The sequence below is a fragment of the Candoia aspera genome, chromosome 16 (genome assembly GCF_035149785.1).
Source record: "Candoia aspera isolate rCanAsp1 chromosome 16, rCanAsp1.hap2, whole genome shotgun sequence".
Classification (NCBI taxonomy): Eukaryota; Metazoa; Chordata; class Lepidosauria; order Squamata; family Boidae; genus Candoia; species Candoia aspera.
In genome coordinates this window covers 2,289,268-2,303,452 of record NC_086168.1, presented here as the reverse complement: position 1 = coordinate 2,303,452, position 14,185 = coordinate 2,289,268, and the positions used below count along the sequence as shown (strand labels likewise).

The window sequence follows — 14,185 nt, the reverse complement described above, 5'->3', positions numbered from 1 at the left end:
CAAGGCAAGGGGGTGGCTGACACGTGCAGGGAGAAAAGGTCAGCTTGCGTTGACTGAGGACTCATGTGGAAATTAGCTGAGATGTGGCAGGAGAGAATCCACTGCAACTTCAGGCTAAGCTTGGAGACTTGTTCAGCTGCACTGTGGTACCAGCAAGATGTTGTGATCATTGCTCCTTGTTCTCAGAATCTCAATTTGCAGACATGAAGGTTATGTCTGCAAACAGCCAGCATGCAGATTCAGACCTCTTTCATTGCCTGAAAACATTAAACATTAGGGAACAAGGAAATCTCCAGGGAAGGCACCAGATGTCACCCAAGAGCAAAGAACCAAGAGATTTGGAGATGGGGCGGAGGAAAGAAAGGCAGGCGGGATGCAGCACTTTGGATTCAAGCAAAAAGGGTGCTTTGGACTATGTGGGGAGTCCCCAAAAGTCCCAGCAAAAGTTCTTGATTCAAGAAGTTGCGGACGGGTGATACACTTCAGCTGAGAAGCACCGCATAGTCCCTATCGTGGAGCAGTTGGATCGATATGAAGAAAAGCAACTGTTTCCATAGAAACTGAGTTTGTTTGGAGAACACAAGTATCTTTACCTGGTTTGGAGGAACTCCTGAACTCTCTCGGCAGCAACATTCTTTCAGGAGTTCCACAAGACCGATTTAGCATGTGCCATTTTCTCCCCCCACCAGCCCTCGCCTCCATTGGCTTGTTCACCAAAGGCTGTGCTTCTTTTTTAATTAGCGATCAACATTTTTCCGCACCATCTCCCTAGACATTAAGAACCTTGTAGGCCTCAAAATGTCGCCCAGGACATCAAAGCTGCCTTCAGTGTTACTCCCACCACTTCTAGAGAATGAGGGGCTCCCCACTTCACCTGCATCACACAAAATAAATCAACTTTCCAACCTCAACTACCTTGGCTACCTATGGCTTTCCCCACCCGTATTAGCATCTCCATATGTGGCTCTCGGCTATGCATGGCTTCCTCTTTACAAACCACCTTCAGTCCTTTCACAAATTTTAGCCCCCCTCGACTCAAGCCACTAAATTCCTCTGCTCTCATTTATGCAAATGAGGGTGTTTCAACTCTGTGTTGTAGGCATCATGCTGAGATTCCCCTCGTCTTTGGATTACACTTAAGGGGGACACATTCTGTACTTACCAACCCCCAGCAAGAATAGCCTCATGCTAACAACAACAATCAGCCTTCCAGACGTATGAGACATTGACCCCCCTAATTCTCAGGCCGTACAGTTTTGCTAAATACAGCTGGATGTTATGGGAGCTGGGTTCAAGAGCTGGAGGTCACACAAAAATAATACAGGTGGGGTAGAAATTATTTAAATAAATAAATATACAATGTGTCAATACTGCATCTACAGGACCTGACTCCTGTTTGTTGGCTATTAGCCTGATATCTCATTATACTTCCAGAATTCCACTGAAAAAAAGTCAGTGGATATATATATTTCCAAGACAGCACAAAAATGCTGCAGGACCACTAGATGGCAGTCCAGAACTTGCCTCTTTCTCATCTCTTTGTCTCCATCTAGTGGTCATCTAAATTTCTGCACCCCAATCTGGTAGCTTTTACACCAGCACCAGTTTAACACCCTCACAGCACCAGACTTTCTTGAAACGTTTCATAAGCCAAGGCACGCCAGCTCACCAAAAGAACAAGATCACCAGAAACGTTTTAATGTTTCTTCAGACAAACACCTCTGTGTACACACACACACGCAAAGCCTTTCCATTCTTCCAGGCAACTGTTCCAAATTCAAAGTGTCCAACAGTGGGGAAGCAGAACGCCAGTAAATGAGAATGAGGAGGAACAGCACCTTTTCAAAATGAAAAATGTTGCGCCGTAAAAAACATTCCCTGATTCCCTGCTATTAAAGCTGCAGGTGAGCGCAAGCGAGCCGTTTACGGACAGGAAGTTGACTTCCGATTTATCTGCTAGACATAGGGACGGTAATACCTCACTTTCCAGCGCCTGGATCTCACCCGGAAAAAAAAGAACATGATCATTAAAAATAAAGATGATGCTACATAAAGAACTATGCACAGGCTCATGTCGATGTTGGAGAAACCGATTCCCAAGAATGACACTGCCTGCTTCCTCTCCTGGTCGACAACTGACCCGGCTGCCCTTGGTCCCGGATCTCTCATGGGGTCCTGCTTGGCTATCGAGTTGTCCGAGCCTTTGGGCTTTGAATCCAAGGACTTTTCTGGATCTTGGCCCTTGTCCCCCTCCCTCGGAGGTTCCTTCTTAACTGCCGCTCTCCCACCTTGGCCTTCTCGCTCATCGATGCCGGCTTCCTCGACGTAGGTGTCTGCTATGTTGTGGCTGCTGTAATGCTGCTTCAGGAATTGGAGCACCTGCGCCTGGTTCCAGGCAGGTGCACTTCTGGCCCCCTTGTGGCACGCAGGGCAAATAGCCGGGGTGGGCCACTGCACTTTGGGGAATTTGGGATCTTCGCTCAGGTCGCCTAGCGAAAGAGGAGGGAGAGACGAGAAACGTTATTTTGGGAGCCCTCATTAATCAACTGGCTTTAAGCAACACTGATTTGTGATCGTTTATCACCGGCCTCTTTATTTACCCAGAAATCTGGGGCAAAGATCGAAAAGAGTCAGATAAATTAAGGCAATTCCATCCTAAACACTTCTGGTAAATTCTCAGGAAGCACAATAGTGATCCAAACTGCTTTTTTTTTAGTTCTTACCTTATACTCCAAGGCTTGCTTCCTTCCCCCCTCCCCTCCTGACCCTTCCCCCTTCCTTTATTTTGTGTGTGTGTGTGTGTTAAGTACATGTAGTCCTCGCTTAGCGACCACAATTGGGACCAGCAACTGTCACTAAGCACTGCGGTCATTAAGTGAAACATCACTTGACCACAACTTCTAATTTTATGCTGCCTTCTCCACTGACTCTGCTTGTTGGAAGCCAGTTGCAAAGCACACAAATGGTGATCATGTGACCACAGGACACTGCAACGGTCATAAATGCCTGCTGGTTGCAAAGTGCCTGAATGCCAATCACATGACTGCAGGGAGGCTGTGCAGGTCGTAAATGCAAGGACTGGTAAAGTAACTTTTTAAAGCCCTGTCGTAACTTCAAATGGTTGCTAAAGGAGGCAATCGGTAGTGAGGTCTGCCTTATGTATTTATATGTCTGTGTTTATGTGTGTGTGTGTGTGTGTGTGTGTGTGTGTACTGCACACCCAATCCTTGCTATCCCTGCATTCTGCTTCTGCGGATTCGCTTATATGCTTCTATAAAAGTGTGACCCATTTGTCATCAAACGTGGTCTCAACACGGCTATACATGGCCACGCACAGTAGGGAAAGAAGTCTGAGAGCCTGACTGCGCAGCGCGGACGTGAGCCACCTCAAAGGCAACTGTGTTCTTGCTCATGTTGGTTGTGTTAACAAGTCTCCACGTTGCTTTGATAATGGTTCACATGTTCTCACTAGGAGCAATGCTTCAATTACTGCAATTACTGCTTCAAGAACGTAACTCCCACAGATAACGAGGATTGAGTGTGTGTGTGTGTCTCTGTATAAATAAAATGTGGAGAACTCCTTTGGAACAAGGGTCACGTTTGCCACGGCACCCCCACAAGGGCTGAAGGGACATGGCAGTGACATAATTGTCTCACCAAGCAAGCATGTCCAACTTTCTCAGCCTGGTTTTGAGGAGACTGGAAAAATAAAGCAAGGGAGTTTTCAGTTGTGAGAGAAAAGAAGATAGACACCTCTGAATGATGGATCTGGGGACGATTATTATGAGTTCTGTGGATTGCCAGAAGCAGTTAGTCAGTCAGTCCTGGGCTAAATAAAGGAGGACTGATCAGCCAACAGAAACTTGTATTTTGGGCCTGTAATTCAAGAGGATGATGGACTAGAAAAAGTACTTCTTGGCAAGACAATCACACCTAAGTAAATAATTTGGAGAATACTCCCCTAAGGGAAAAATCAGCCCAATCTGGGGATGGGGCTGCAGGATTTTTTGAAGGGTGAAATGGGAGCCGAAGGCCTCTGCATACCTAAGGCTTGCCCTTCAAATCCCCAACAAACAGAAACAAAAAAGGGGATGAGAATTCTGTGGAAATACTGACTCCATCCACCCTGGAAGTGCTCTGCAGGTCACAAAAGGACCACAACTGGCCCTTGGTCCACAGATTGCCCATACCTTGCAGAGAGCAACCGAAAGTTTAAAACTGAACATAGCTACCACCAACACAGAAAGCCAGTTTGGTGTAGAGGTTAAGGCGCCAGGCCAGGAACTGGGAGGCCACGAGTTCCAGTCCCACCTTAGGCATGAAGCCGGCTGGGTGACCTCGGGCCAGTCATTCTCTCTCAGCCCTGGGAAGCAGGCAATGGCAAACCACTTCTGAAAAACCCTGCCAAGAAAACTGCAGCGGGTTGTCCAGGCAGTTGCCAGGCGTCAAGACTGACTGGAAGGCGCCCCCCCACCCAAAATTACCAACACAGGAGAAAGGAATAAAAGCGCCGAGTTGTCCCTGAATACAACCTGCCAGCCGAGCGTTCACGACATTGTGCTTCTCCCAGAGCCACAGCACGGCTTCATCCCAGGTCTTCACGGAATCCAAAGACGGTCTGGCCATCTCCGCGAAGTGCTGCGCGCAGGCTCGGCACCCAAAGAAATCCTGGACGTATCTTTGCATGATCTGGAGAACCGCCCGTGGATTATCTTCGAAGCCTGCAAGGAGCAACCAACATGTGCCATCGCCAAAGAGTCTGTGGGTCATTCAGGGACAGGACCCAGGATGTGCACCTGTGAATTTCCAGGTTCACCTCTGGTGACGCCAATTCAAAGACCTTGCCTCCCGCTTTTCCTTCCTCCTTTCAAGAACTTTCATCAGGCATTAGATTAACTGCATTTAGCCCTGCGTGGGTTTTTTTTCCCCTTCATGTTTGTCACTTTTTGCTTGCTTGGTTTTCGGACGGTAGCTGCCCAGCGTTGCAACTGGTGAGTTGGGCAGCCATAAATAAATAAACAAGTAAATATGATTCTATACTCTTCCTTTCTCTGCCCAGGGCTGGAGGAGACAAGGGATGTAACTCTAAGCAAGGGTGGAACTGATTTCTTGCTCAAATTTCGCTTTCGACCCACTTGCTTGTTCACATGATACACTGCTTGCCTCTGTGGAACTCTGAAATCTGGTTACTTTTTAGCACTCACCTCTCAAGGAAGCTACGCCAGTTTCCATTCCTTGGACTCCCTGCGCTGGCAGAATTTCAAAGGCCCTTTGTGATACAAAGGAGTCTTATTTTTCCTGAAAAGTTGCTTGTTTTCTCAAGCGTGGCTACTCTAATTGAAACGTACAGCCCAGCCTCAAATAGCCTATGCCTAGCTAACCTTTGCAGTTCAGAAAACCCTAAAGATCATACGAGGTGCGCAGATCTTATTCTTGAAAATCAGCATGATTAATTAACTGACAGGTCAAGGAAGATTTGATAGCAAGTTCTCCAGATGCATATCTAGAAATGGAATGCTTCCAGCTCAAAATCCTAAGAGGGATGCACCAAGGAAACCCGGAGCTCTCATTCACTTATTTATTTATTTTGATTTATTTATTTTCTTCAACTGGGATTGAAGTCAATTCAATCAATGACTCTGGGCAGCTTAACCATCTAACCCAGAGTTCCTGAACTGCAGCTCATAATCTCCTGTGAGTTGCAAGCAAACCTGAGGGGGGCCAGGTGTTTCTGGGTGGCCAGAAGGGTTGAAATGTGGGTGGACAGGGAGTTCTGCCTTGGCTCAGAAGGAGGGAAGGGGGTGATCCTCGTCTGCTGCACAGTCAACAGGAAGAGGGACACAGTTCCAAGTAGGGGCGCCTCCTTAAAGCCAGATAGTGACCTTGGCGCTAAGCTGACACCTTGTTTAGCTGCTGGTACAAAAGAGCGCCCTTGCTCAGCTGCTTCTGCTGCCATCAACATTATTTGGGGGGGGGGGGAGGGACGTCAGACAAATTATGTTACTATTTTAGGGGCACCAGGAAGCCCCTGGCTTCACTCATTTGCCTGAATCTTAGCTAACACGGTTCTCTCCCCCTCAAACAAGTCCAGTGGATTGTCCATTGGGCGAAATGTAGCAGAAAACTTCAAAAAGTGGAAGCTGGTTTCCTTGCACACCCAGACCTCCATTTGACATGAAAGCTCTAATGTAAAATTTTACCCTGGGATTGTTTTACAGTAAATTAATTAAATCTTAAGGCAAATGGGGCAAACCCACTTTGGGAAACAGAGCATTTGGGTCAGAATGCTCCAAAATTTCTGGCCAGAACCCTTCCTCTGAATTCTCGATAATTATAAGGAAAGACACCATCAAGAGGTTATTTCATGTCTGTTTCTTTTATTAGCCCAGGACTGTACCTTCTGTAAACAGATGTCATGTCTCTTGATCTAATCCTTCCTTTCTCTTTCCCTGCAAAACTGCTGCAATTCAGGATCACTCTAATCTTTAAAATGGGCAAGAACCGTAAAACTCCACCTGTGGCTGGAAGGATTAGGGGCTCTTTAGGAGATGGGAATTAAAGCAAGCAATAAGGAGAAAAAACCCTTCGAAGACATAATCCTGCTGCTTCAGCCTGACCCAATTCTCCTGTTTTAAGAAATGATCTTATCAAAAACAGACTGGTTTACATGAACACACAGGCACCACCCTGAGCTTTAAAAAAGGGCTTGAAACTTTCAACCTGCTTCCAGAGGAGAAAAACTGGGCAAGAATTTGACCCAGTTTGAACTGGGTTCCAGCCGTAGCTCAGCAGCTGGAGAAGTTTCGGCACTGAGTTCTGCTCAGCAGAGATCTTAACGTAGACCCACTTCAGTCTGACAGCCAGACACACACACACACTTTCCTTTTTATACAGATGTTGGTTGTGGTCACAGAACAGAAAGCAAGCCTGCCAAGCAGGAAAGTGTTCCAGTGCCCAGAGTCTGGAATTTTGCACACTCTGTGCAGCCTGTGGAGTTCTAAGGTAGTATTCACAGATTTTCTGAAGGAGAATCCACTTGATTCGCAAAATATAAAGGAACTGAACTTTTTAAAGGTATATATGAAACAAAGAGGTAGGGAGAAATCACATTCATTTTTAAAAGGGGGAGGGGGGAGGAAGTGGAGAAGCAATGCTCTTAAATTGCACCAAATATTGTGCAGATCTTGTGCCCTTCTGCGCTACACATCCTGGAATTCATAAAACATGCTGAATCCAGTTACTGAATTAACTCATATCAAAGCATGAACTACCAATAGACTGCTTTCACATAACACACTAAAGCAGCTTTTCCATATTAAATCTAATCAGAGTTAACACGCTATGTGAAGGCAGATGCTAGGCCATTGCTTAACCAGGTTAAGCGTATGCCACGATCCCAGAAATTGGCTATCAGCCAGCGGACCTTCAAAGTGAGCTCTTAAAAATGAAAAATTGAATTTGATAAAGAGGTGTTTATAGGTCTTAAACCATGTGGAACATTAGGAAGGCACACAAGGTTGAAACTCCCTGCTGAGGACAAGGTAAAGGTAAAGGTTTCCCTTGACATGAAGTCCAGTCGTGTCTGACTCTAGGGGGCGGTGCTCATCTCCGTTTCAAAGCCGAAGAGCCGGCGTTTGTCCGTAGACACTTCCTCCGCGGTCATGTGGCCGGCATGACTACACGGAACGCCGTTACCTGCCCGCCGAAGCGGTACCTATTAATCCACTCACATTTGCATGTTTTCGAACTGCTAGGTTGGCAGGAGCTGGGACTAGCAACGGGAGCTCACCCCGTCACACAGATTTGAACCGCCGACCTTCTGATCAGCAAGCTCAGCGGTTTAACCCGCAGCGCCACCGCGTCCCTCCACTGAGGACAAACTCGGCAGCAATCTGGTTTTGCTATAATGAACCACAGTAAATGTTGCGTGAAGCACAAAGGGCGTGGGGAGTATTTTCCTTCGATCATCTGCAAGACAATGCTGGGGTTGGGGGATTCCTTGGAATACCAGTCTGTTCCGCTGCACTGGCCTGAACAGAGTTGTCTGCAAGGTGCTATGACGCTCCCTGGCAAAGGCCGAGTTGTGGGCTCGCCAGGGATAAAGCCGCTGGGGTGCCGTGCAAATTCCCCTCCCGCCAGCCACTCTTGCCTCGCAGAAGCATCAAACCTCTTCTTCTTACCTGTGTTGAGCAAAGCTCTTGGCTGAGTGGCCGCTTGAACGGTTAGCGTGTGGAAGAGCTCCCAGAAGGAACACGTATAACCTCTCAGTCCCAGCTGGCTGCCCTGACACCCGACCCACTGGAGGCGGCTGGGCAGAAACAGGCCCGAGATCTGGAAAGCGCAAGAGACGTGCATGAACTCACACTTCCATGCGCCAACAGAAAGGCTGTTTTCGCAGAAACCTACTGTAGCACGGCTGAGGCCTATGGCGAATTTTTTTTAAAACCTTGGCCTAGAACATCTTGACAAATTCATCTAGGCCAGGACTTTTAAAAAAGCTGAGCGGCTCAGTTCACGTTTCACGCTAATCCCCAAACAAACCCACCGCTAAGGATGCACCAATCGTTCCGTGCTTGGGCCGTTCTGCGCACAGAGCATCCAATCTGGGGGAGGTCTGTGCCCACCTGAATCATGTGTTTGGACCAGCCACAGGCCTGAAACATGCATGTGGTCCGGACATGGATCCAGAGCACACATGCTCCAGGCCGTGTTTCGGGGCAGAGAGAGTGGGAAAAATTCAGGACCAGGAGTGTCAATGCACAGGCGAGGCAGGGAAAGAAAGACGCCAAAAAGATCAGGGAAGGGGTAGGTGGGTGAATTGGATATGCTGCGCTTGAATTCAGGGGCAGTGGAGACGGAGGGTATACAGGTAGTCCTCGCTTAGTGACCACTTCATTTAGCAACCGTTTGCAGTTACTATGAAAGTAACTTTGTGGCCAGTCCTTGCATTTATGACCTGTGCAGGTCTGTAAAGCAAAGGAAAGCTGAAGTAAGATCACAAGCACAGTTGGAGTTTCACTTAGCGACTGCTTTGCTTAATGACTGAGTTGCCTGGTCCCAATTGTGGTTGCTAAGCAAAGACTACCTGTAGAAGGAAAGGAAGGAAATAGAAGATATAGAAGAGAAGAGGAGGAGGAGGAGGAGGAAGAGGAGGAAATACAGAGGAAATGAAATTGAAGGGAGGGGCGGGCAGGCTGCTACCCCCTTGAATTCAAGCATGGCAAATCCATCAGCCCACCTGATCTTCCAGCACTTCCTTCCTCTTACCCTGGCTTAGCTTAGCCTCCTTGGCTCTTGAATTAAAGTGCTTGTATCACTTGCCCACCTCTTTCCCTGCTTGGGAGAGGGGCTGGCCAGCTGGATGGGCTATTCTTGAACTCAAGGGCAAAGGAAGTAGGGAAGGAGAGGTGTTAGGGAGAGCAGTGGAGGGGCAATGACTCACCCTTTTTACTCTAAAGGCCCCCTGGAAACTGTCTCAACCAAGGGGCCCCAGGATTTGGAAGGGCTGAACTGCAGTGTGCCTGGAACGGTTAGGCTGAATTTTGGAGCCACAATGTGCCTGTTTCTCATTCAAAGCCCAACATACTTTCCCTTTCGTGGACCCCGCTGGAAACCACGGGATGCCTCAGCATTATATCTGGACCATGATGGAGGGTATGTGAACTCAGTTAACTCTGTGCATCACTGTCCTAACTGCCAGGAAACACGCTGAGACAAGGAACTGGTCTCTAATGTTTATTGCTTGTACATAACAGGAATCCTAAAAACTGAAGAAGCGTGGGAAAAACCCAGCCATATAACCCCCAAGGGTTAAGGCGGTCCCGATCTGTGTCTCTTTGAATGGCTACCTAATTCCTCAGTGCTACGCATGCGCTTAACAGTCTGGATGGGAGCCCCCTGCTCGCCATCCTTACTCATGACAATCACTGTTTTCAACCTTACAGTCTATTTGGCATCTCTTTGTTCAATCTTTTCTCTGTGAGGAAACGGACGCTTCCTTCCCTCCAGCTTGCCTCTTCCCTGCACCATCATGCTCAAATTTTGGACTGAGACTTAAAAATCCCACAGGAAGGCTCAAACAAGAGCTGCAGAAGAGCTAGGCAAGAACTCCATTTCTGTCCCCGCTGGCAACAGGGGCCAGACATGGCACGGCAGGAGACGCTGTAGAAGGTATGCTCAGCAGACATTCTTCTCTTCCATCTCCTCCTCCTCTTCTCCCCCTCCTCCCTTCTCCTTCTTCCCTTCCATCTCCTCCTCTTCTCCTCCTCCCCCTCCTCCTTCTTCCCTTCCCTCTCTTCCTCTTCTCCCCCTCCTCCCTTCTCCTCTTCCATCTCCTCCTCTTCTCCTCCCCCTCCTCCCTTCTCCTTCTTCCCTTCCCTCTCCTCCTCTTCTCCCCCTCCTCCCTTCTCCTCTTCCATCTCTTCTTCTCCTCCCCCTCCTCCCTCCTCCTTCTTCTCTTCCATCTCCTCCTCCTCTCCTCCTCCTCCTCCTCGTCCTCTTCTTCTCCTCCCCCTCCTCCCTTCTCCTTCTTCCCTTCCATCTCCTCCTCCTCCTCTTCTGCTCCCCATTATTTCCCCCTCCCCCCGCCTCCTCTTCCTAAAGCTACGTCATCAGCCAAAAACTTGGCTTACCCGCATTTTGTTGTTGAGTAGGTCCAAGATGGCATCATAGGGGATTAGGTCCAACGGGAGGCTCAGCAGCCACGCTTGTAAGGTCTCCAGCGACTTCATCACAGGTTGACGGCCAGGAAAGAGCTGAGCAGAAGACCAAGTTAGTGACACCCTTCAAGGACTATTCTGAGAAGGGTTTCCTAGTCGCTGCATCTGAGACTTTCTTCCTCTTCCTGAAGACTCCACAGGGTGCGGGCGGGGGGGAGACAACTAAACAGCAGCACAACCAAGTTTCGTGAACAGTCAGGTGGTGAAAGCTGCAACTAAAGTCAGCCGGGATAACTGAATTTCACCCACTCTGTTAGAAACGGACTGGCTGCACAGGACAACAAATACACCAAGTGGAGCTGTTGGGGCAACTTAGCAGACAGTAGGAGATGATCTGCTCTTCGGGGTGTGCTGGCTGTAAGACCCTTGATAACTAATGAGAGTTGGCTGGGGATGATGGGCCCTGTTTGGGAAAGGCCCCCCAACCTTCTGGGACTGAATTTCTCACTGCAAGACAGCAACGTTCTCTTGCTATCTTGATCTAATTCAGCTTTATCATAGCATTCTCTTCTCAACCAAAAAAAATCCCCTCTGAAATATCTCTATCCCCATATGTTGCCAAAACACCAATCTACCTATTTATCATTATTGACTTATCTGATCTATATCTTATATTTCCACCCAAGCAGGATGATCCAGGGGCTTTCCAATGCAGAGATACAGACAGACACAGAAGAATGAACTAAAAATAGTGCAATTAAACAATTAAAATTACAATGCTTTAAAAAAACAACACCCCTATGTTCGAACTATTTTAAAAGTGGTTTTCGCTCCTTTTCTGAATACAGAGAGACCCAGTGCCACCCTTGAGAAACACTGTTCTGAGGACTGTTCTGAAAATCAATGCATGTTTTAACAAACACTTAGCAGCTGCCTTTTGTACCCGCAATAGCTACTGAACATTTGCGCTCAGAACCCCATTCACATTCTCTTATTTGAGGTTTCTCTGATTCGGCAGTTAAAACATGCCCCTAGAAATATTGATTTTGCCATCCAAAATCTAACAACAAGCTGTAAGCTGCTATTGGCAAGGGAAAAGCAACAAATACACCAGGAACGCAAAAAAGGCACTCTGTTTTTAAACACATTCTATCTATCTGAGTGGGAAAAAAAACTGAATCTGAACCAAGGAACAAGCAAAGCAATGAAAAAGTGGCTGAGTGGCATCTACTTTCAGGAAGATCGTCAGTGGCCAAAAAAGTCATTAAGAGCAGAATCAATACTTGTGTGGGGAGACAAAACATCTCTCTGCTAGATCCAAAATATTACTCAGAGAAGTATGGATCACGTCATCACTGCTCCACCCCACCCATCCCTACACCTCCCAAAGAGGAACAAGGTAAGGAAGATTTCAGATGGAAATGGTCTAAATGCTCTTCCTTAGAAAACCAGGACCAAAGACGACGCCCCATCACCAGACATCAGTCCAGACGGGAAAATATTTTAAAACCACCCTCTCTCCAGACACCCTGAACTGCAGCCCCATAAATCCCAGGCTCCATGGCAACTGACACTGTGGTTGAGGATGGTGGAACTGTAAACCAACACTTCTAGAAGCTGGGAAAGGCCAGTGTAAGCAGAACACAATTTAGGGTTGCAATTCACACTCGGTAGGGTTTGCCTGAAAGGAAAGTTCTGCCTTCTTTACTTTAGCAAAAGGCAAACGTGGTGTTGGTTTAGTTCTGGTAAAATTCAGGTGTCTCCCCTTCCCCAAGCAGACACATTCACAAAGGATTATAGGGGTGGGGGAGGAAAAAAAATACAGATAATCCCAGACACTGATTGAGCGAGAGCTATGCAAGTACATTTTATCAGCCTGTCAAAACCTCTCTCGGGGCTCATACGACCAGGAATTTAACACCACCTTCTTAAATTGCCAACTTCTTAAACTGGACTTTGCAGTCATGAGGATCATAATCTTTCTAGATCATTTCTACCAAACGACAGATATTTGAGTGTGTTGCGTATGTGTGGTGCCGTTAAGTCAGCTCCGACTGATTATTTCTCACCATGCCGAAACTGACATTAGGCTGCCTTGTTAGGAACCATAAAGCGGGCAATCAGAACGCTTAAGGGGAAAAGGGGAGGCCCATTCTTAACTGCAGGAGTTTCAGCATCTCAATGCTTCTTGTTTCACATATATCTTTTTAAATGCTACAGCTTCTCCCTTTGTAGGGCAAATATTACATGCCAGAAGCTCGCTCATTCTCCCACACAGGTTATACACCAGGTCAGCCCCATATAAAAATGCTCATTTCCCTTCTCCCTTATAAACTAAGATTTGTGTGAGTTTCATGCCAAAGGGAGGCAGCTGCAGCGTTGTCATGAATACTAGGAAGGGATCCAAGGCCTAAGAATACATTCTGATTGACAAAGAGCCAGGGTTTCTCTCTCTCTCTCTCTCTCTCACACACACACACACACCCCATTTTTATACTGCCCTAATCAATTGACTCTGGGAGGTTAAGAGTAAAACATAAAACAGCGATCTAAAAAACAACACCTGCAGGCCAACATCACCTAGCTACAAATGGCTGCCCAACCAACCATCAGCACCGATCAAATGGTCACTTTCAAAGAAGGCCAAGAGTGAAGGAGCCACTGGATACACCAGTGTTTCTCAACCTTGGCAACTCTAAGATGCGTGGACCTCAACTCCCAGAATTTCCCAGCCACCCATGCTAGCTGGGGAATGCTGGGAGTTGAAGTCCACACATCTTAGAGTTGCTGAGAAACCCTGGAATCCACTGAAGATGCTCCCAGCATTCGGTTAAGACGTCACATGCCCTGATTAATCCCCAGCTCTGGAGCTGGTGGGCTTCTCTACATGTGGGGACCCTCTCCCAGGTGAGCTGCTGGGGATGGCATGACCTGCGACCATTCATTTAGTGGCCGTTCAAAGTTACAAAGGTGCTGAACAAATGGTGGTTACAACCAGTCCTCACACTTATGACCGTCACAGCGCCTCCACGGTCACATGATCAAAATTTAGGCACTTGGCAACTGGCATGTATGTACAATGGCTGCAGCATCTGGAGTCACATAATCGCCATTTGCAACCTTCCCAGCCAGCTCCTGACAAGCAAATGAATGGGGAATGGTGTGATTCACTTAACAACCATAGTGATTTGCTTAACGACTGCCACAAAAAATATCATAAAATCGGGTATGGTCACATGATGCTTCACTTAACAACCACACCACTTAACAACGAATTTTCCAGTCCCTATTGTGGTCATTAACTGAAGACTACCTGTACAGCATCCTAAAAACTGTAATTTCCAACTCTAGTTTATGAGTCAGTTCACTAAGGTGGAGGGCCTTTGAACATTTCCTGCAAAAAGCTTGGATTGCGCTATCACGTGTGAGATCAGCTACTAACAAATTCCTTTCCCATCTCTTGGTTGCTCATGTCTAACGTGCCTCCATTGATGTCCCAGCCTCTCCACAATCTCTCACCGTTATAA

General features: G+C 47.3%; 1 protein-coding gene across 1 annotated transcript in view; it reads right to left on the bottom strand.

Annotated features, from left to right (window-relative positions):
- Positions 1 to 1,477: 1,477 nt before the first annotated feature.
- The window catches only part of QSOX2 (quiescin sulfhydryl oxidase 2), a 30,882-nt gene continuing 18,174 nt past the window's right edge, over positions 1,478 to 14,185 (bottom strand). Inside the window, exons 9-12 of the mRNA XM_063316218.1 lie at positions 10,632 to 10,754; positions 8,181 to 8,331; positions 4,533 to 4,721; positions 1,478 to 2,489 (exon numbers count right to left, since the gene is read on the bottom strand). Of these exons, the coding sequence (XP_063172288.1) occupies positions 1,957 to 2,489; positions 4,533 to 4,721; positions 8,181 to 8,331; positions 10,632 to 10,754 (996 nt within the window). The 3' untranslated portion in view covers positions 1,478 to 1,956. The remainder of the gene's footprint in view (positions 2,490 to 4,532; positions 4,722 to 8,180; positions 8,332 to 10,631; positions 10,755 to 14,185) is intronic.